A 21,653-nucleotide genomic window follows, 5' to 3' on the forward strand; every position below is an offset into this window, starting at 1 on the left:
TGCAAAATGAAATCACCATTTCTAAAAACCTCTTATGACTAACAAATATACATTAACCACCCTGGCGTTCAATTTCCCCAGGATTTCCGTGCAAAAAGTGTTTCAATTAATTTCCAATAATTTTCACCTTTTTTTTTTTTTTTTTTTTGCAATCAATTTTTTTTTTATATTGAATTCAATAAAAAAATTAAAAAAAATTGTTTGCTGCAAGATGTTGATGACACTGATGTGACGTCACCAAGCCTTGTAATGTAACTACACAGACCAGGACTTCGGCGATGGAGGAGGAAGTGCTGCTGCCGCCGCAGGAGAGCCCTCGGGTGAGTAGACTTCAAAGGGTTTCTGATGGGGGCGGTTGAAGAAGAGGGGCTCGGGAAGAAGATGGGAGGAGGGAGAGAGGCCACCCACAGCCCGCCAGCATAGAAGGGGACTCCTACCATAGAGGGGGGAGCCCCCGCCCGGCCACCAGCCCGCATAGAAGGGGGACAACCCCGGCACAGAAGGGGGAGTGCCCATCCGACCACCAGCCCACACAGAAGGGGTACACCTGCACAGAAAGGAAAGCCCCAACAGCCCACCTACATAGAAGGGGGAGCCACCGCCAGCCCTGCCCCTTTGATCCGCTGCCCAGGGATTCCATAGGATGGCTGGATGCTTGTTCTGCACGCTGTGGACAGCACAGATCGCTACCCACAGCGTGCTGACAGGCATCCAGCTATCCTGGGGAATCCCTCTGATGAGGGAAAAGTGAAGACGCCGGGGCAGACAAACAGGAAGTCTCCCTGGCGGTATTGACGAGCCTGGCTCGTCTATACCACTTTCAGCATGTTTCTACTGGATGAGCCAGGCTCGTCAATAACGCTAGGAAGGTTAAAAAAAATTGATTTTCAATATACCCTTACATTAGCAGCTCCTCCCATCTCATCACAACTCTCTGTGATGCTGCATGTATACAGAAAGGGGAAAGCAGAGCCAGAAGGGGGCAGACTTGGGCTTGAAAAAACATCAGAGAAGACAGACTCCGCTATAATGATTTCTGAGCAAAGCCAGACTGAATGCTCAGTCTGGGATTTTATCAGGGCTGATAACAAGCAGGCTGAGCAGTAAAGGATGAAACGGAGAGCATGATAGGTGTTTTCTCGAATGCTCCCGCTGATATATATGGTAAAATACATGAGGGTGCTTAGTCTCTGATTCACTTTAAAGGACAAACGAGGTGACACGTGACATAATGAGATAGACGTGTATGTATGCCAAGCATACATTCTGGCGTATATGACTACTTTTTAATCCTTGAAAATCTTCTGAAAAGTTAGGGGTCGTCTTATACACCGGGTGTCATTGATGCCGGGTGATACGCCCTATCCTGTTACCACCTCTTAAACCCCATCTACACAATACGATTCTTTGTGCGATTAGATTACGATTCTATTTACGATCCGATTAAATCCAACATGTCCGATCGGGATTCGATTTGATTCAATTCGATTTGCCATTGTTTTGCAATGGCAATTCGAATTGAATCGAATCCCGATCGGACATGTTGGATTTAATCGGATCGTAAATAGAATCGTAATCTAATCGCACAAAGAATCATATCGTGTAGATTGGGCTTTAGATCTTGCTGCTGAGGACTGTAGTAAAGTGGCGCAGGTGCACATGTGTGAGATCTTAGAGGCAGGGAAGGCTAAATAGGATACAAGGGTGGGACAGAAGGGTGAAAGAGGCCTGTTTTATGGGCACAACGCAGACCATTCTTCCATACCGCTCTACACAGGTATAGCTGACCAATCCACTTAGGGAAAGTTGACCAATCCAACCAGTCAATCCCCTATTTACTGTTATATACTGGGTACCACACACAGTACAGCACCAGTATCTGTTCATACATAGCACCGGTGTATGTTTTTTTTTTACATTGTTATGTGCATTGGAAGAGGGGTAGTCTTATACGGTGAGTATATCCCTAGCTCTATATTTTAACTGGAAAAGTTGAGGGGTCGTCTTATACGCCGGAATATACGGCAAGTCGGCTGTGTTCTTTTTTTTTTTTCTTTGCCTGAAAGTTTTAAACATCAGGTATGCAAGTGACAGTTTCTGTCTGGGTCAGACTATAGCATAACCCTCACTGATAAGTAATTACAGCCATAAAATACTTTCCTATCAGTAAATGGCTTTTGAGAGCAGGAAAGGGATAAACAAGGTCAATAATTCATAGATTTGAGCTCTGGCATACTTCAGTGAAGGGGTCATTGAGCAGAGATAATGAAACAGTAAAAACTTAAAAACTAGATTTAAATTTAATTTTATTTTCACCTCGGATGTCCTTTAATGTGGTAACACCATAACACTGTAGTGAAGAATTTGAGACATATGGGATCTTTTTGGACTTCTAACATTTTACTGCACAGATTCTACTCATGAATGTCACTTTTCAAATTCCTAATTAATAGGAACCACATTGTAGCTTCATGTTCTGTGATCACGGTTGTAAAAATGAAACTATACACATAATAGATTTTATTTTCTGATTTTAGGATGAGCCACAAGGTGGCACTATTTAACCAGAAAATGTAGTGTTGACTTTACCTAAATTTTTCTTTTTGTCCTAAAGGTGCAGTGTTGTTTTCTTACAGAAGGTAATTGCAGGTCATCACTTCAAGCACATATCCAAAATGTAAGACCTTTCAGTACTGTTAGTGTCACAGGGACAATACACTCTGAAATACAACTGAAAATAGTACAAAGACAACAAATAGTTGTATTATTTTATCTAACATGTACTCTCGTTTTGAATTTCATGCCAACAACAAGGTTCACAACAAAAGACAGGAAAAGTAGTTTATATATAAAAATAGTGCACCAAAGACTAGAAAAATTGTTTAAATCTAAAAAGAGTACAGCAATTTAGGAATAACTTTCCTCAAGGTAAAGTTGCAAAGGATTTTTTAGGGTTTGCAATATCTGCAGTACACAATGTTGTTAAAGAGGTATAATATTCAATAAAAACATGTTTTCCTACTTTTATATGCCATACGGTTATCATATTTGCTTTTGTGCAAAAGTATTATTATTCATTCAGAAATTACAAGTTCCCAAAGTACAATTTTTTTGCTCTGAGAGCTACCTTTGCATTTTATTCACAACTAGTTTATTCATCTTGTAATGTCCCCAGAAATGCTTTCTGGGTATCTGTCTGTGTTCAGGAGTGTCTGCACAGTCAGAGAAGTGTTCACATTCCTCACTTGATACAATTAAGTAAACACAAAGATAATGTTATCTCCAGTTCGGATGCGTCCAGTTTTCCCTGCTGGGAGCTTGTAAGTCCTGTGTTTAACTAGATGAATGCAGTTCTAGTAAAAAAAAAAAAATGGTGGTGGTATACAATATGCTGTAAATAATCTTTTAGAGCAAAGAAGATATGCTGGGTATCATCCCGCTTTTAAATCGTTATCTAGACCACTGCCCTCCTCGGGCTAGAACTAAGTTAAAGGACCACTTTTGCAAAAGAAATGTAAATACATGTGCACTGTAAAATGCCCTGCAAATTACTTTTTTAATATGTTGCTGTCAAAGGTTTTTGAATTTAATTTTTTTGAAATTGAATTTGGGGGATTCTCTGGGTTTTCTTTATTGTCAAAAGAACTTACCGAATAGTAGTTGCTCAATCCAACTGACATAAGGGCTCAAACCCACTAGCAGCCTTTTCTAAGCACTAGTGATTTGAAAAAGCTCTTGTTAATCAGAGGTGGTCTTAGAGTATGCAGGGCCTGGGTCGAGTGTCATATGCGGGGCCTAGAGACGGGAAGGAGGGACGCACTGGATGCTGCTGGGTGGGGAAGGAGGGACGCACTGGATGCTGCTGGGTGGGGAAGGAGGGACGCACTGGATGCTGCTGGGTGGGGAAGGGGGGACGCACTGGATGCTGCTGGGTGGGGAAGGGGGGCGCACTGGATGCTGCTAGGTGGGTAAGGGGGGCGGGACTCACTGGATGCTGCTGGGTGGGGAAGGGGGGACGCGCTGGATGCTGCTGGGTGGGGAAGGAGGGATGCACTGGATGCTGCTGGGTCGGGAAGGAGGGATGCGCTGGATGCTGCTAGGTGGGGAAGGGGGAAAGCGCTGGATGCTGCTGGGTGGGGAAGGAGGGACGCGCTGGATGCTGCCGGGTGGGGAAGGAGGGACGCACTGGATGCTGCTGGGTGGGGAAGGAGGGATGCGCTGGATGCTGCTGGGTGGGGAAGGAGGAAAGTGCTGGATGCTGATGGGTGGGGAAGGAGAACGCGCTGGATGCTGCTGGGTGGGGAAGGAGGAAAGCACTGGATGCTGCTGGGTGGGGAAGGAGGAAAGCACTGGATGCTGCTGGGTGGGGAAGGAGGGAGTCGCTGGTTGCTACTGGGTGGGGAAGGGGGGAGGCTCTGGATGCTGCTGGGTGGGCAAGGAGGGACGCACTGGATGCTGCTGGGTGGGGAAGGAGGGATGCGCTGGATGCTGCTGGGTGGGGAAGGAGGAAAGTGCTGGATGCTGCTGGGTGGGGAAGGGGGGACGCGCTGGATGCTGCTGGGTGGGGAAGTAGGAAAGCACTGGATGCTGCTGGGTGGGGAAGGAGGGACTCTCTGGATGCTGATGGGTGGGGAAGGGGGGGGGGAAGCTCTGGATGCTGCTGGGTGGGGAAGGGGGGGAAGCTCTGGATGCTGCTGGGTGGGGAAGGGGGGAAACTCTGGATGCTGCTGGGTGGGGAAGGAGGGACGTGCTGGATGCTGCTGGGTGGGGAAGGAGGGACGCGCTGGATGCTGCCGGGTGGGGAGGAGAGACACGCTGGATGCTGCTGGGTGGGGAAGGAGGGACGCGCTGGATGCTGCTGGGTGGGGAAGGAGGGACGCACTGGATGCTGCTGGGTGGGGAAGGGGGGACGCACTGGATGCTGCTGGGTGGGGAAGGGGGGCGCACTGGATGCTGCTAGGTGGGTAAGGGGGGCGGGACTCACTGGATGCTGCTGGGTGGGGAAGGGGGGACGCGCTGGATGCTGCTGGGTGGGGAAGGAGGGATGCACTGGATGCTGCTGGGTCGGGAAGGAGGGATGCGCTGGATGCTGCTAGGTGGGGAAGGGGGAAAGCGCTGGATGCTGCTGGGTGGGGAAGGAGGGACGCGCTGGATGCTGCCGGGTGGGGGAGGAGGGACGCACTGGATGCTGCTGGGTGGGGAAGGAGGGATGCGCTGGATGCTGCTGGGTGGGGAAGGAGGAAAGTGCTGGATGCTGATGGGTGGGGAAGGAGAACGCGCTGGATGCTGCTGGGTGGGGAAGGAGGAAAGCACTGGATGCTGCTGGGTGGGGAAGGAGGGAGTCGCTGGTTGCTACTGGGTGGGGAAGGGGGGAGGCTCTGGATGCTGCTGGGTGGGCAAGGAGGGACGCACTGGATGCTGCTGGGTGGGGAAGGAGGGATGCGCTGGATGCTGCTGGGTGGGGAAGGAGGAAAGTGCTGGATGCTGCTGGGTGGGGAAGGGGGGACGCGCTGGATGCTGCTGGGTGGGGAAGTAGGAAAGCACTGGATGCTGCTGGGTGGGGAAGGAGGGACTCTCTGGCTGCTGATGGGTGGGGAAGGGGGGGGGAAGCTCTGGATGCTGCTGGGTGGGGAAGGGGGGAAACTCTGGATGCTGCTGGGTGGGGAAGGAGGGACGTGCTGGATGCTGCTGGGTGGGGAAGGAGGGACGCGCTGGATGCTGCCGGGTGGGGAGGAGAGACACGCTGGATGCTGCTGGGTGGGGAAGGAGGGACGCGCTGGATACTGCCAGGTGGGGAAGGAGGGACGCGCTGGATGCTGCCGGGTGGGGAAGGAGAGACACGCTGGATGCTGCTGGGTGGGGAAGAGGGGACGCGCTGGATGCTGCTGGGTGGGGAAGGAGGAAAGCACTGGATGCTGCTGGGTGGGGAAAAGGGGACGCGCTGGATGCTGCCGGGTGGGGAAGGAGGGACGTGCTGGATGCTGCTGGGTGGGGAAGGAGGGGATGCGCTGGATGCTGCTGGGTGGGGAAGGAGGGGACGTGCTGGATGCTGCTGGGTGGGGAAGGGGGGACTCACTGGATGCTGCTGGGTGGGGAAGGAGGGACGCGCTTGATGCTGCTGGGTGGGGAAGGAGGGAAGCGCTGGATGCAGCTTGGTGGGGAAGGGGGGGGGGACACGCTGGATGCTGCGGGGTGGGGAAGGAGGGAGACGCGCTGGATGCTGCGGGGTGGGGAAGGAGGGACATGCTGGATGCTGCCGGGTGGGGAAGAAGGGATGCGCTGGATGCTGCTGGGTGGGGAAGGAGGGACCTGGTGGGTGGGGAAGGAGAGACATGCTACATGCTGTGTAGTGTGCTGCTGGGTGGAAAACGAGGGAAATGCTGGGTGTAATGCTGGGGAGGCATACTCTGAATCAGCGTGTGTGCTCCAGACTGTGTAGCTGGGTAATGGAAGAGGCTCCACAGATAGACACAGGAGTAATGAACAAGGGAGCAAGATTGCCCAGAGCAACTGCAGCTCTGGGCCGACTATCAGGCTAGATGCTATGTGATACAATACACAACAGACGTAGTCGGTAACAGGCTTGGGTCATACACGTTAATTCAGATGTCAGTCCTATTGGAAGGATTAGGCAGATTCGTAGTCGAGAGGCAGGCAAAGGTGGGTAGACAATACAATATACAATATTACCATAATACAATACTGACTGACTAGAATACATATATATCGTGCTGATGCGCAATATATGAGAAGTAGCTCTCAAATAACTCACTAGCTAAAGCACAAGTAATGACTATTAACAAAACAGACAGACAGACGGAATGCTCAGCCAATCTAGTCTCTGTTTCAGCGACGGCAAGATTCACACTGAGATAGACAAGACTAACAGGTAGGAGCGAAACTAATGGCAACCGCTGCTATAGTTCGTCCTCAATAACAAGGCTAAAAGGAATACTACCAGTCACCAACGTGGTGCTGGCAGAATCCAACTGTCAGGATTAGAAGGACTTCACGGACCCCCACAGGTCAGAAAACGTCCAGCATACATGAAAATACAGAGCAAGGCATTATACACTTACAATAACTTGCACAGCATAGACCCAACGACAACTCAGAGAGCTGAATGCTATGTCGGGCGGGGTCTGAAATGGGAGGCAGACTTTTATGCCGGCATCAGCCAATGGATGCAAATCCCCACACAGCTGAATGGTAATCATTTATTCCTGAGCTGGCTTGATTACCATTTGCTAGCTGAAAGACTATCATAGCAAATACATGCATTACTATGCATCAACATGCATGTAGGAAATCCAGGGCTATCTGGATACCTGACAGCATCTTGAACTGCTCTAAACTGCAGTGCGATTGCAAATGACAATAAGACTCACTGCAAATGCACAACCGAATGCAAGCAGACAAGTCAGAACTGCCCAGTTGCAGCTCCACTGCAAGCGACAGAACATGCTACAGGAGAGATCCTGACACTGGATACTGCTGGGTGTGGAGAGAGGGTCATGCTGTATGGGGAAAGATGAATGTGCTGAGTGGGGGGGTTGCTAGCACAACACTGGATGCTGCTGCTTACCAGGTCTCTCAGGCTGGTCTGCATGGCTCGCCCTCCTTCTCTTCTGCTCAGTCCCTTCTGGTGCACGTCGGTAGTGGGAGAGATCTCGCTCTGTGCCTGCCACATGCGCCCTGGGGTTTCTAACTTCCCATTACCCCTGGCAGCACAGCGAGATCTCTCGAATCTGATGTATGACGTCAGCTACGTCTCTCCGTTGGAAATCCCACATCCACTGACATGCGGGAACTGGGGCAGAGGACGGGCATAATTATAACTTAGTTTGCATATGTGTATCAGCGCCAAGGAAACAAAGTAGCCGCTGCTGAGAGAAGAACAATGTCCAGAGTTCACAAACTGGTAAATTATATATGATCAGCGCAGAGTCCAAAAACAAAAGACGAGTCTTCAACAAAGAATAAGAGCAGGCAAATATCCACCACAATAAATATTGGGTTCACAGCACAGCTCTGCAATCATGGATACCTAAAAAAAGGAAAGAGGCTTTCCAGCTGGTGACAACCCACATTATAAGGTTGTATCAACGATTTGGTAGGACATCAGGAAGCAACAGTCTCCAGGATCCACCAATGGGTATCCATGATTGCAGAGCTGTGCTGTGAACCCAATATTTATTGTGGTGGAGATTTGCCTGCTCTTATTCTTTATGGAAGGCTTGTCTTTTGTTTTGCCTCTGCGCTGATCATATATAATAATATAATTGTAACTTATGTGTCAGCTGTGGTGATGCGGCTGCTCCCCGATTTACTCAAGCCACGGAGTAATCTAAGGCCCATGCAGAGGGTGTGGGGCCCCCTTCAGGTGCGGAGCCTGGGCCGATTTCCCCACTTGCCCTCCCCAAAGGCCGCCTCTGTGTTAATGCAATGCCATCATAGAGATGGCAGAGAGTGGGTTGAGCTACGATGGGAGAGCGGCGGGTATGTGCAGCGATTCGATGTACGGAAGTAGTTAAGAAACCTTCAAAGGAAGGTACTGGACTTCATATGGTATGGTACTCTCCCCAAGCTGATGAAAATATACGTCTACTGACAGACTGCTTCTCTTTGTAAGGCTCTCTATTGCCTGCCAATTAACCAGAAGATCCACTTCAAATTCTTAACCTGCAAAGCTCTCCACAGTCTTTCTCCCCCTACATCTCGCGATACCACTCCAACCAGGCACGTTGTTAGTATTATATATCCGTGGCCTGTGCCACAGATATGATTTTGGGGTGCCCCTATGTCCTCTCTGGTGTGACCAGCTGAAGTGCCCCAAATGTATTTCTAGAGTGGCTGCTGGGCACTTGACAGGTTGGCTGCCATCTTGTGAGCGGTGTTCGCCACTCGTATTGATCGCTAACTCAGCCTACAGCTATGGGCTGGGGCTGAGGCTGAGCTTTCAACAATCAGCAATATTGCCCCCTGCCCAATCACGTGCACCTGGCAGGGGGCAATATTGTGGATTTGAAGTCAAAAGGCAGAGGGTTGGAGATACAGATGCAGACGCCATTTGCCCACCCACCGCACGGCGTTCTCAGGCTCCTGCTCTCTCAGTCTCCTCTTCCTTGCTATTTCTGCCACAAGTTTCAGGCCTAGTAGCCTGGAGAGGACCCACACACATTGTGCCTTTGCCACCACCTATGTCTGCCAACCCAGTGCCTCATCCTTCTCCAGGGCAGAAGCAGCCAGCCGTAGGCATGAAGCCACAGCCAAACAGTAACTGCAAGGGGAGAGACAAAAACAGCAGTGCAGCAGACAGACAGTGCACACAGCACCACCATCACACAGGGGGCACCTGGGCAGGTGCAGAGCTGCACTGTTATGTGTGTGTCACTCTCCTCTGCCAGCTTTGCCCTTCTCTCTCCTCTGCCAGGCTGGAACATTGAATCCATGCTCACCTGTTCTGTTACGGTTTGCTAAACCTTCTGTTTTTTTAGGCCAATGTGAAACGCGCCTAATATACTATACAAGTCATTCACTCAATTTACTGCAATCTTACACGATCCAAAGCCACACTGAAAAATATAAACATATATACAATTCACAGAATATAGTTATTATTGTTCTCTGTTTCTTGGTAAAAGGATATTGCAGTTCTACAAAACAACTCCTCACATGTGGTTTTACTGCTTATGCTACGACCTCTCGAGGGTGAGGTCAGATAAGAACTTTGGTTAGTGTGTTTCTTATCTTTGCATACACCAAAACGGTTTGTACCTCTAAAGATTCATAGCATAACTGCTTTTTATTACTATATACACAATAAGACATATCACATGATGCTGTTGTAGCACACACTCCTTTCAGTCCTCTCTCCCACTGTGTTCCAGTACTGCTGTGTAACATACTAAGCTGACAAAACACAGTCCAGATGGACCTAGCGAATTAAATATAACGCACTGATTAATTTTGCAATCAAAACGGGCCCTAAAGGTCCTAAAAAATATATAAATGTGTGGAGGAACAACATACTATTTACAAAGCAGTGCAGCTCGGTGTGCCTATAACCGATTACCACTTTGATTGATTGATTAAGCAATATAGTCTACTTCATGTAAATTCTGCCCAATTTTGAATTGAAAATGCATGCTAAGCATTGCAGAGAAAAACTACTGCAGAGGACTGACTAGTTGCACATTACTTCAAAGGTTGGCATGAGTATATAAGGCCCACCAGCTCCTCTACAAATGTACAATATTTCACAAGAAGGTTATGGAAGTGCCTGTGCTCACTTACCTTTGCCATCCTTTTTGCAAACGTATGCTCCCTTCCAAATAAGTTGGGCAAGCTGCTTCTACTACTCAGCGGCAAATACTTGATTGGTGGAAACACCTCAGTTCTCTGCCATTGTTGGACTTTTATTCTTTTAAACCAGTGTTCCTCAAACTAAAGCCCGTCGGCCAAAAGCGGCCCGCCGAGGCTTTCTTCACTGGCTTCCAAACACAAAATGTATAACTTATAGATGCAGCCCACTGTACCTGTAAATATCGGCTGCTCGCATATAGAATAACAGTGCTGGCACCACCCATCCACATACTCTAGAAGCCAGCGAACAGTAACTCGCTGGCTTCCAATCCAATTCTGCATCAGGTGATACTGTTGTCCAAATGGATGGCAGGTTGTCACTTGGGTATGCTTCACTGTCTGGTGCACAAAGACGTTCTTTGGGCGCCACATGACTGAATGGCTGCTGCTGGGAGTTCTCCTCCTGGCATGATTGGTGGGAATAAATAAATACCTAGATTCAATGTAATGTTTTTCAACATCATTTTATGTATGTTCCGGCCCCCCAGCAGTCTGTATGTTGACCCCGGCCCTTGACCGAAAAAGTTTGGGGACCTCTGTTTTAGACTGAAAACCAGGACCACCAAGATATTCGCAAGACTCCTTCCACCCTGGCAGTCACTACTTCAACGTCACACCATCGGGCCGCTGCTACAGAACCATCCTCTCCAAAACCACCAGATGCAGGAGCACCTTTTCCCCTCAAGCAGTCCTCTTGCTGAACTCTCCAGAAAAACTACCCTAGCCAAATCACCCTGTGCACTACTGTCCATAAATGAATGATCTCTATGCTTAATGTCTGCTTCTATGTCTGTCTTTAGTGATTATCAATTTATGTCTGTCACCTGTACTACTACCAATGTCACGTGTATTTTTAATAATTCTGGGTACGATGACAATAAATAAAGCTGATTCTGAAGCTTTGAATAAGCAATAAAGTCTACTTCATGCAAATTCTGCACAACTTTGAATTGAAAGTGCAAAATGCATGCAAACAATTGCAGGGAAGAAAAACTGCAGAGGATTGACTGTATGTACATTACTATAAAGGGCAGTAGTGGTATATGAGGCCCACCAACTCCTCTACTGGTGTAGAATATTACACAAGCTACCACAAAGACAGCGATAACGTCAGGCAACTGTGGGTGCAAGGCACAATGGATTACCTATATTTATCTGATCCAAACAATAGTGTACCAAAACAGAGCTGCAACTACGAGCTATGTGCTGACTGTGCAAATAGACCCTGAACTACCAACATCTTTCACCCCTAAGGGGCTTCATCAGGTAATCATCTATCTATGTGCTAGGGCATAAGTGCTAGAGAAAACAGTGCAAGAAAATACTCAACACAGCATATCAGCTCAAGGTGGAACATAACATACTGTATGCCTATTTTTTGGATTCTATTTATTGTTCATGAAGATGTTGGTGCTATGTAAATCGATAATTAAAACAAATGAAAAGAGATGCAGTGTGAATTTAGGGACAGATAATTGCATTAAAGTCTACTATGTACAGCGCTACAGAGGATGTACAGTAGGCACTAAAAAGATAAAAATTAAATATAATAATTAAAGAGTACCTGAGGCAAGAAATTGTAATAAAAACAGATACTTACCTAGGCATAGGGAAGTACTGGATAGTCCAGAGGCTTCCTGTGCCCTCTTTGCCCCAACTATTGCCCCACACAGACCCAGTCTGAACACATCCGACAAAAGTCTGCCTAATAATGATCCAATCTTTTTCATCCAATCTTAACAAATATATGTAGTATATGGGTAAATTGAGTAAATACATTGAAAGGATAATTTAGGCAGTTCCCTTATATTACATAGAAATGGTAAGATTGGATGAAAAAGGTTGGATCATTAGTGGCCACCTTTATATGCTCCATGTCTGTGCTTCCCACCGTATAGGAGCGGCTTTGGCTTAATGTGAGGCACAGCCATACTCCTGCAGGCACAGTACGGGCACACTCGTGCATGACGGGGGAGTGCAGCCGTGATCCAAAAAAGGGGTCCTAGCAAGCAGCAATGGAGGCGAGGTAAGTATCTGTTTTTTTCTCTTAGGCCTCTTTTCCACGGACTGTTGAACTGTGTGCTCAGCAAGCAGTTGCCAGGCAGCAGTGAACAGTTATCAGGCTGGAGTGAGCAATTACCAGACAGCAGCAAGTAGTTGTGAGAGTTTGAGAGGCATTTCACTGCCTATCAACAGTCCATGGAAAATAAGCCATAGTGTGTCTTGTTCTTAGTATAAATGACCTGCCAGGTAATGTTGATATAGCTATTTCTGTGCTAAAATGATAAGCAAGTTCTCCCTGGGGGAGTCTGCTGTTTCCCAAGGTGACTCTCTTATCTTTGGATTTGTCAGTAAGATATCAGCTTCCCTATTTCTTTCTGTGACTAAAGGTACTCATACACTATTATATAGTTGTAAGGCTGCATTTCCACTTGTGCGGTGCGAATCGCTGCGGGTGTATGCGAATTTTCATGCGAAGTCGCATGCGAATTCGCATGGATGACGATGTATGCGAATTTAACCATGGCAGTGCTGGTGTGCTTTTTCCATTGTTTCTATGCGAATTCACATGAAAATTCGCATACCTAAACCGCATGCGAATTTACTATTAAATGCATTGTATGCGATTCGCATAGCGGTATGCGGTATGCGAATTCTGATGGCTCTGCCATCCGAATTTTTTCTGCACAGAAAAACGCACAGGAATCCTCACAAGTGGAAACAGTCCCATTCACTTGTATTGCTATGCGAATTTGCATGCGAAAAACGCATGCGAATTCGCGATAGTGGAAATGGGCCCTAATTGGTTTGTTATTAGATTGAATAAAAACTTCAGATCTGCAGAAAATCCACTGGGGCCTCTTTTCCACGGACTACTGATAAGCAGGGAAATGCCTCTCAAACTCACAACTGCTCATTGCTGCCTGGTAACTGCTCACTGCTGCCTGGTAACTGCTTGCTGAGCACACAGTTCAACAGTCTGTGGAAAAGAGGCTGGAAAAGAGGCCTAAGAATTAGACCTCTTTTCCATGGACTGTTGAGCTGTGCGCTCAGCAAGCAGTTACCGGGCAGCAGTGAGAGTTTGAGAAGCATTTCACTGCCTATCAACAGTCTATGGAAAGGAGGCCTAAAGACACTCTTGATTGATGTGTGATCATTTTATCGATCAAGCATTGATTGGGAAAGGCTGTTTGGTATCAGTCCAAAGCATAGCGAGATTTTATCTAATATTACAGGACACACGTTGTTTTAGGGCCCGTTTCCACTATACCTAGGCAAATGTGCATAGAAAAAAACATGCTTGCATGAGTTTTTTTTTTTTCATGCGAATTTGAATGCGTACGCAATTTTAAAAAAATGTATTTTCCTGTCGCCATCCAGTACTCTTGACTTCCGCACGCGAAAACGCGTGGAAAATTATTACAGAGGTGGCTGTTTTTTTCCGCCTGTGGGGGAAGTGAATTTTCCTGTAATGGAAACAGGCCCATTGAATTACATTGCTATGCAAATTTGCATGCAGATAATGCATGTGAATTCGCCATAGTGGAAACGGGCCCTTACAGATAAACACAATCAAAATAAGAGAGGTAATGGTCATTTATCTGATCTAATCCTGTATGGCCACATTGGGCTCTATTCTCAATGAGTTAAGCTGGCCATACACTGGCCCGATTTGCCGCCGTTTCGACAGCAGATCCGATAACTGAGATCGAATCTGCTGCCAATCGTTCGCGCTACACGCCGAATTTCGATCCATTTTGTCCGATCCCGTCGATCGCTCTGTGCGGAAAATTACCGTCGATCGCCCGCGGGTAGGGAGTGCGTCGCTAGCGGCGTTCTATTGCCCAACGACCGACGCAATAGAGCGGCAATACATTACCTGCTCCGCCGGCGCGACTACCCCCGGTCACCGCTGCTCCGTGTCCACGCTGGTCTCCGGCATGCTTCAGTTCCTCCTGCCCGGCAGGAAGTTTAAACAGTAGAGGGCGCTCTACTGTTTAAACTTCCTGCCTGGCAGGAAGAAGCAAAGCATGCCACACCTGGAGACCAGAGCGCAGACAGTGCAGCGGTGACCGGGGGCAGTCACGCCGGCGGAGCAGGTAATGTATGCGGCGGGGGGGGGGGGGGGGGAGCGGCGGCAGCAGCACCACCACCACAACAGATTGTGAACGGTTTCAGGCTGAAATCTGTTCATAATCTGTTTGCAGTAAAGGTAGCCATACGATCCCTCTCTGATCAGATTCGATCAGAGAGGGATTTATCTGTTGGTCGAATCTGATGGCAAATCGACCAGTGTATGGCTACCTTTACTGCATGAGTTAAATTAGGTAGTGATAAACACCGACCAAAATATCTCCATTTTCAAATTCACAAAAAAATTTTTACCTCATGCGGTAAAAGTGAGGTAACAGTGTGGTAATTACCTCAAATTTATCTCCAATTTGAGATTCTCAATTGAAAAGTTGGTGTTAATTAAAGAGAACCCGAGGTGTGTTTAAAGTTTGTTATCTGCATACAGAGGCTGGATCTGCCTATACAGCCCAGCCTCTGTTGCTATCTCAAACCCCACTAAGGCCCCCCTGCACTCTGCAATCCCTCATAAATAACAGCCATGCTGTGAGGCTGTGTTTACATCTGTAGTGTCAGTCTCAGCTGCTCCCCCGCCTCCTGCATAGCTCCGGTCCCTACCCCCGTCCCTTCCCTCCAATCAGCAGGGAGGGAAGGGATGCAGGCGGGGACTGGAGTTCTGCAGGAGGCGGGAAGAGCAGCAGACTGACATTATAGAGATAAACTCAGTCAGCTCTGACAAGCTGTTTGTCAGCAGCATGGCTGCAATTTATGAGGGATTGTAGAGTGCAGGGGGACCTTAGGGGGGTTTGGGATAGCAACAGAGGCTGGGCTGTATAGGCAGATCCAGCCTCTGTATGCAGATAATATTCTTCAAACCCACCTCGGGTTCTCTTTAAGGATGTTTTTATCACCTACAAATGGTAGGTGATAATTATCACTTCTCTGCTTTTGGCCTTCAGGATGGAGCCTTTTGAGCTTTTTTTTGCTCGAGTTTATGTCAGTTTTACATAGAACGCAGAAAAGACGAGTGTGTCTAATCTCAAGGCGCACTTTCAGACCTAGTACAGTCTTTTAGATGATTTAATAGATGCCGAGGAGGAAATTCGTCTCTGTTCTAAAAGATAAGCAACAGCATAATTACCTTTAACAAAAACATTTCTTTGTTACAGCTGATACAAATCCAGCAAACAATTTCCAGTGTATGTACTTCCTGCTTTCATGGAAGCAGACATAGGGTTAACATCCTGCGTTTACACATTAGCTGCTCTGCTGAGGCAGCCAGCTGGCACAGCTGAGAGCTCAAATTACAGCTGTGATTATTCACAGATGAGGGGGAATCAGACAAGCTAAATTATATACATACGGGGTGCATTTCTATAGGTTTTCCTTCTGTCCTGTGCAAGAATTGAGGTCCCACTTTAAACGTGACAGGCTTTCCTGGGTCGTCTCTGTGTAATGGGTGGCAAGTATATGGGCTGCCCTACAGTGGTCAAAAAAGCTTTATTTCCGTACATATTACTGACAGTTTTATCACCTGTTTTATCACCTGTTTTACCGCACTTTTATCAAACATTTATCACACTTGGTACATTTTTAGTGAATACTCACTTTTTTTTACTATTTTTAGTGAATTATCACTGGAGGTTATTTTTCACCCAAAAAAGAGTTACCGCACATGGTTTTGTGAATAGAGCCCATTGTTTCACATGCATTAGTACAGCACTCTATAATTAAAAGGCTACTGGCACACTGCACAGCAGCAGTTATTTTGTGCCTTGCATTCAGGGCCATAAAGAGAGGATTTGCATATTCAGCACTAATGCATCATGGGAGATCTTTTTTGCTCACATAAAGCTGAATGATTACAATTACCTTCTGTTTTAAGAAAGCAACTTTATACTGTATACTCATTGTGCATAGCATTTTTTAGGACCCTTCGGTCCCTTTGAGACCCTTATATTTTGCTAGTGGTTCTGGGTCACTTTGAGCTCTCTGTATTAATAGCTACTAAAGACAGAGCCTAAACACACTTCAGGAGTTTTTCTATTGGTAACTTATAAAGGACAAATTGACATGAGTAAGTATAAATTACAGATGCTATTCTTGTTAACTTCCCAGTCAAATGACAGTTTGTGGATATGAGCTTTAAAGGACAACTGAAGTGAGAGGGATTTAGGGCTGGTGCACACCGAGCTGGGTTTTTGGCGGATACGCTTGGTCAATGTATCTCAATGGGCTGGTGCACACCAGAGCGGGATGCGTTTTGCAGAAATGCATACTCCCGGGTGAGGCTTTTTTTGGATTGCGGAGGCGTTTCTGCCTCAATGTTAAGTATAGGAAAAACGCAAACCGCTCTGAAAAACGGCAGTTCAGAGCGGTTTTGCAGGCGTTTTTGTTACAGTAGCTGTTCAGTACCAGCTTTACTGTAAATATATATGAAATCTACTACACCAAAAATGCTTCACAAAACCGCAAAATGCTAGCTGAAACGCTACAGAAAAATAAGAAAAAGCGTTTCACAATCTGCTAGCATTTTGCGGATCTGCTAGCGGGTTTTGTTGTGCACCAGGCCATAGAGGCTGCCATATAAACTTCCTTTTAAGCAATACCAGTTGCCTGGCAGCCCAGCTGATCTTTTAGACTGCAGTAGTGTCTGAATAACACCAGAAACAAGCACTATTGTGTTAGATCTGCTAATGGTTAAAAGGAAATAAAAATGTCAGCCTCCATATCCCTCTCACTTCAGTTGTCCTTTAAGATGAGATTTATGAATTTACCTGCATTATGGAGAAAATTAGTTATGTTGGCATTATATTCTAAATTAACCACTTGCCGACCGCACACTCATAACGTGCGTCGGCAAAGTGGCAGCTGCAGGACCAGCGACGCAGTACTGTGTTGCCAGCTGCAGCCTAATTAATCAGGAAGCAGCCGCTCGTACGAGCGGCTGCTTCCTGTCAAATCACGGCGGGGGGCTCCGTGAATAGCCTGCGGGCCGCCGATGGCGGCTCGCAGGCTAGATGTAAACACAAGCGGAAATAATCCGCTTTGTTTACATTTGTACGGCGCTGCTGCGCAGCAGCGCCGTAAGGCAGATCGGCGATCCCCGGCCAATCAGCGGCCGGGGATCGCCGCCATGTGACAGACCACATCCTGGATAGCGTCCTGTGCAGCCCGGAACACCAGGGGGAGGCAGCAGGTAGGAGAGGGAGGGGGAATTTCGCCGCGGAGGGGGGCTTTGAGGTGCCCCCCCCCGCCACCCACAGCAGGCAGGAGAGATCAGACCCCCCCAGCACATCATCCCCACATCATCCCCATAGGGGGGAAAAAAGGGGGGCAATCTGATCTCCCTGCCTGCACCCTGATCTGTGCTGGGGGCTGCAGAGCCCACCCAGCACAGATCAATCAAACCAGCGCTGGTCCTTAAGGGGGGGTAAAGGGTGGGTCATCAAGTGGTTAAGATGATTTTTAAAAAATATTTTTTATAAAATAATGACGCAATTAGAAGTCTGGCCATATGTGTGGCTCATGGCCATGCACCAATGCAGTAGCTGTGACTAGTGGCGGCCGTGAACCCAGGGAAAGGAAAAAGGTACTGTCTGAGGCTATAGGATATCAGTCCTACTGAGCCTCTCCATCAGCACAGGACAGGGCATCCTGAACTCTCTATTAACCCTTGCTTGCTGCTCCTAGCTGAACATGTGCTTTGCGGGGGAATAACATAGCGCATTGTGCTTCATTGCATCCCGGAACATTTCAGACGATCAGTCTGTACTTACCAGAATACTGTGTACTAGAATGGCAGACGCTCATTGTGCTACCCAAGTACACATCATGCTTAACTTGATACACTGAACCTTCCCAAAATACAATAGCGTTCTAAGCAGCATTGCCCAACACGTTTCCTCATTTATTTTAGCTTGATGGCTTTGAAAGTCACTTAAACTTCTCACACATCAGATAACTGCGTCTGATGGGCTACTGTTACTCTTCCAGCCAGTTTCAAATAATGGAATGTCCTTTTGCTGTCATGTGTTAGCAGACTATTCCCTTGTCCAACCTTGTGTTTTATTTCACTAATGCTTGCTTCCACCTCACTCTAGTCACTCAAGTTATGTCTAATTTAAGAAGAAAAAAAAATTCAGAATGGGCACATGATATAACCGATAGCAGAATATTGGTAGTTATACTGATGTTCTACTATCCCCCACTGTAACCCTATTCTTACACTAAACCTACCCTGTGTATGCCTAACACTAACCCCCTCCCCCATCTATGCCTAACACTAAACCCCCTTACTTACATAAACCCGCTCCCCCCTGCTCTGCCAGTAACCCAAGGCCTAACTTGAGACCCAGCTATAATATAGCCGATCATCTATTACCAATCCTCTGATAACCAGGGGCTCCTCCGATAACAGGATAACCTTCAATATTTTATGAGTTCTCCTTGACATGACCATCGCGAGACAGTATATGGTTTGTTGTACTAAACAAAACTGTTTGTACCTCTGTGGTGGTGCTGTCAAATAGGCAGGCTCATTTTTAGGGAGTTATCATGCATATAAATATCAAATGATGCTTCTATTTCACTCTCCCAGCCAAATATAAATATATGCTAAATGGTACAGTAGTAGGGAATATTTAGAAATCCCCATGTTGCTGTGTAAGTAATGAGCTGCACAGAGCTGTTACTGATTTTTAACATCTGAACTTTGACAATCCTGTCTTATAATTTAGAAACACAGTAGGCCCGCTAATATAATGTTTATCATGATCCTTTACGGGTATATAGCTGAGCCAAAGTGGAACTTTTCTTTGAAGATACTTCAATTCAAAGGAATATGGGTGGTTTTTTTTTTCAAGCACCATCCACAACACCACTAAATATGGTTCAATCATAGAGGGTGCAGAAAGGAACCAAATAACACTAAGAACACTACAAGAACAAGAAGTTCCCTAAAGAATCGCACCACTCAACCAATAAGTCCAAAAATATGAAACATCTTTATTAAGTACAAAACATGGTAAAAACACTTAAAACCAAAAACAAAGGAGCACTCTATAATATAAGTCAAATATCACTTGAGAATGGCATATATCCATGATACCTTGCATAATGACATCCATATCCATGAATCAATATAAATGATACAAAGGTACAAGAAAATCTATACATAAAGTATGAAATGGGAAATGAATAGACGCCCAGGTATATAAACCAGCGCTCTGTGCAAAGGTAAAACAGTTCATGCAAGAACCATCAGAGGATGGGAAATAAACAAAGGAATCCATCCATAGTGTTAAAGTGAAGTTACAAAGAAAAAAACATGAATAAAGTGCATGTACGTGCTAATCAAAAAATGGGTGAAGCGTACAAAACAGTGAAGAGAGATCTGGAGCTTACCGAGAGGTGCAAGGACCAGGACAAGAGGAGTGCCCCCGTGATAGCTATCTGCGGTTCTTTAGGGAACTTCTTGTTCTTGTAGTGTTCTTTTCTTTGAAGATGACTGCACAGCTTAAGATCTGTTTCAGATTTGATTCATTCGTAACTGATTTTCACCTTCTGTGCTTCAAATGACAACTGAAGTGAGAGGGATATGGAAGCTGTCATATTTATTTCCTTTTAAGCTATACCAGTTGCCTGGCTATCCTGCTTATTCCCTGCCTCTAATGCTTTTAGCCATAAGCCCTGGAAAAGCATAGGCAGATCAGGTGTTTCTGACATTATTGTCAGATCTGACAAGATCAGCTGTATGCTTGTTTTTGGTGTTATTCAAACACTACTGCAGCCAAATAGATCAGCAGGGCTGCCAGGCAACAATATTGCCCCCTATGCTGCTATTGCAGCAAGGAAGGTCGCAATAGCAGCATAGGGGGCGATATTGTGGCTGTGAACGCGAAGAATCACTCGCGTTCCCAGCCTGTCGGGTCCTGACGGCGAAACCGGAAGTAGCCGCCGGCGGGGACAGGAGGATCGGAGGGACACATTGAGGGCACCGATCAGCTGCAGGGGGCTGAGAAAAGCCCCAGGTGAGTAAAACTCTTTTTTTTTTTTTTACACTTAAGGTTCACTTTAAAAGGAAACAAATATGGCCTCCATATACCTCTCACTTCAGTTGTCCTTTAAATAGACACTTAAGTCAGAAAAAAAAAATTAGTTTTACTCACCTGGGGCGTCTACCAGCCCCCTGCAGCAGTCCTGTGCCCCTCACTAATCCTCTGGTCCCCCGCTGCCAGCTAGTTTCGTTTTTGCCTTCAGGACTGGCCACGCGTAGCTTTTTCCGCATTCCCGACTGTAATTAGCGCTATTGCGCTATATACAAAAATACGCGTTGCCGCATTACGAACGCATAGATATGCGGCACGCGTTGCGGCCCGCAATAGCGCTAATTAGTCGGGAATGTGGAAAAAGCTACGCGTGGCCAGTCCTGACAGGCCTGTCGGCAAAAACGAAACTAGCTGGCAGCTGGGGACCAGAGGATTAGTGAGGGGCACAGGACTGCTGCAGGGGGCTGGTAGAAGCCCCAGGTGAGTAAAAGTCTTTTTTTTTCTGACTTAAGGGTCACTTTAAGGACTGTTCCAAAGGGACTGTACATCCAGGCAGACGAATCGCCACTCTACACCACTTGCATTACTCCACAACAGGTTCAAAGTAAGTAAACTTTCTCTTTATCACGCTGTAAGGGTGTACTGCATATAGCAGCTTCTCAAACCCAACAGTGTAGCACACAACTAGAACTTGTTCATTTAAATGAACTATTCACCCCAAATGTTTAACGGCACAAAACAATAAAACTAAAAAGGTAATGGTGTTTAGGAGCGTGAAAGGAAGTCCGGAACACACTGTACGTCCATAAATGAAAGTCTTCTTTATGGTCATGTAATAAAAACTGCCTGCACAGTTTGACGTGTCTTGGACAGTAAACTTTGTCCTTAAACATAACCTGTAGGTTCAGGTTATGATTGAGGACAACTTTTACTGTCTGAAACATTTTAACCTGCACTAGGGGTTCTTACGATATGCCAATAAGGAAAGGGCCTCATTTACGGGTATATGGCGTGCTGCAGACTTCCTCTTACACTCCTGTGATGCCAGTGGCATGGGTGACTGTCAGGCTCCACCAACAATATGCTGAGACTCTACATTCTGGGGTTGTGCAGAGTTAACCAGCCTGCTTTACAAATAAAGTTATGCATGTAGCATTGGTAAAATAG

The 21,653-nt window shown here is 46.6% G+C and overlaps 1 protein-coding gene across 1 annotated transcript in view; it reads right to left on the reverse strand.

Moving 5' to 3' along the window:
• Positions 1–2,622: 2,622 nt before the first annotated feature.
• Positions 2,623–21,653, reverse strand: part of LEKR1 (leucine, glutamate and lysine rich 1) — a 319,504-nt gene continuing 300,473 nt past the window's right edge. The window contains exon 13 of the mRNA XM_068280847.1: positions 2,623–2,731. Within this exon, the coding sequence (XP_068136948.1) occupies positions 2,654–2,731 (78 nt within the window). The 3' untranslated portion in view covers positions 2,623–2,653. The remainder of the gene's footprint in view (positions 2,732–21,653) is intronic.

Source organism: Hyperolius riggenbachi, chromosome 4, assembly GCF_040937935.1.
Source record: "Hyperolius riggenbachi isolate aHypRig1 chromosome 4, aHypRig1.pri, whole genome shotgun sequence".
NCBI classification, from domain to species: Eukaryota; Metazoa; Chordata; class Amphibia; order Anura; family Hyperoliidae; genus Hyperolius; species Hyperolius riggenbachi.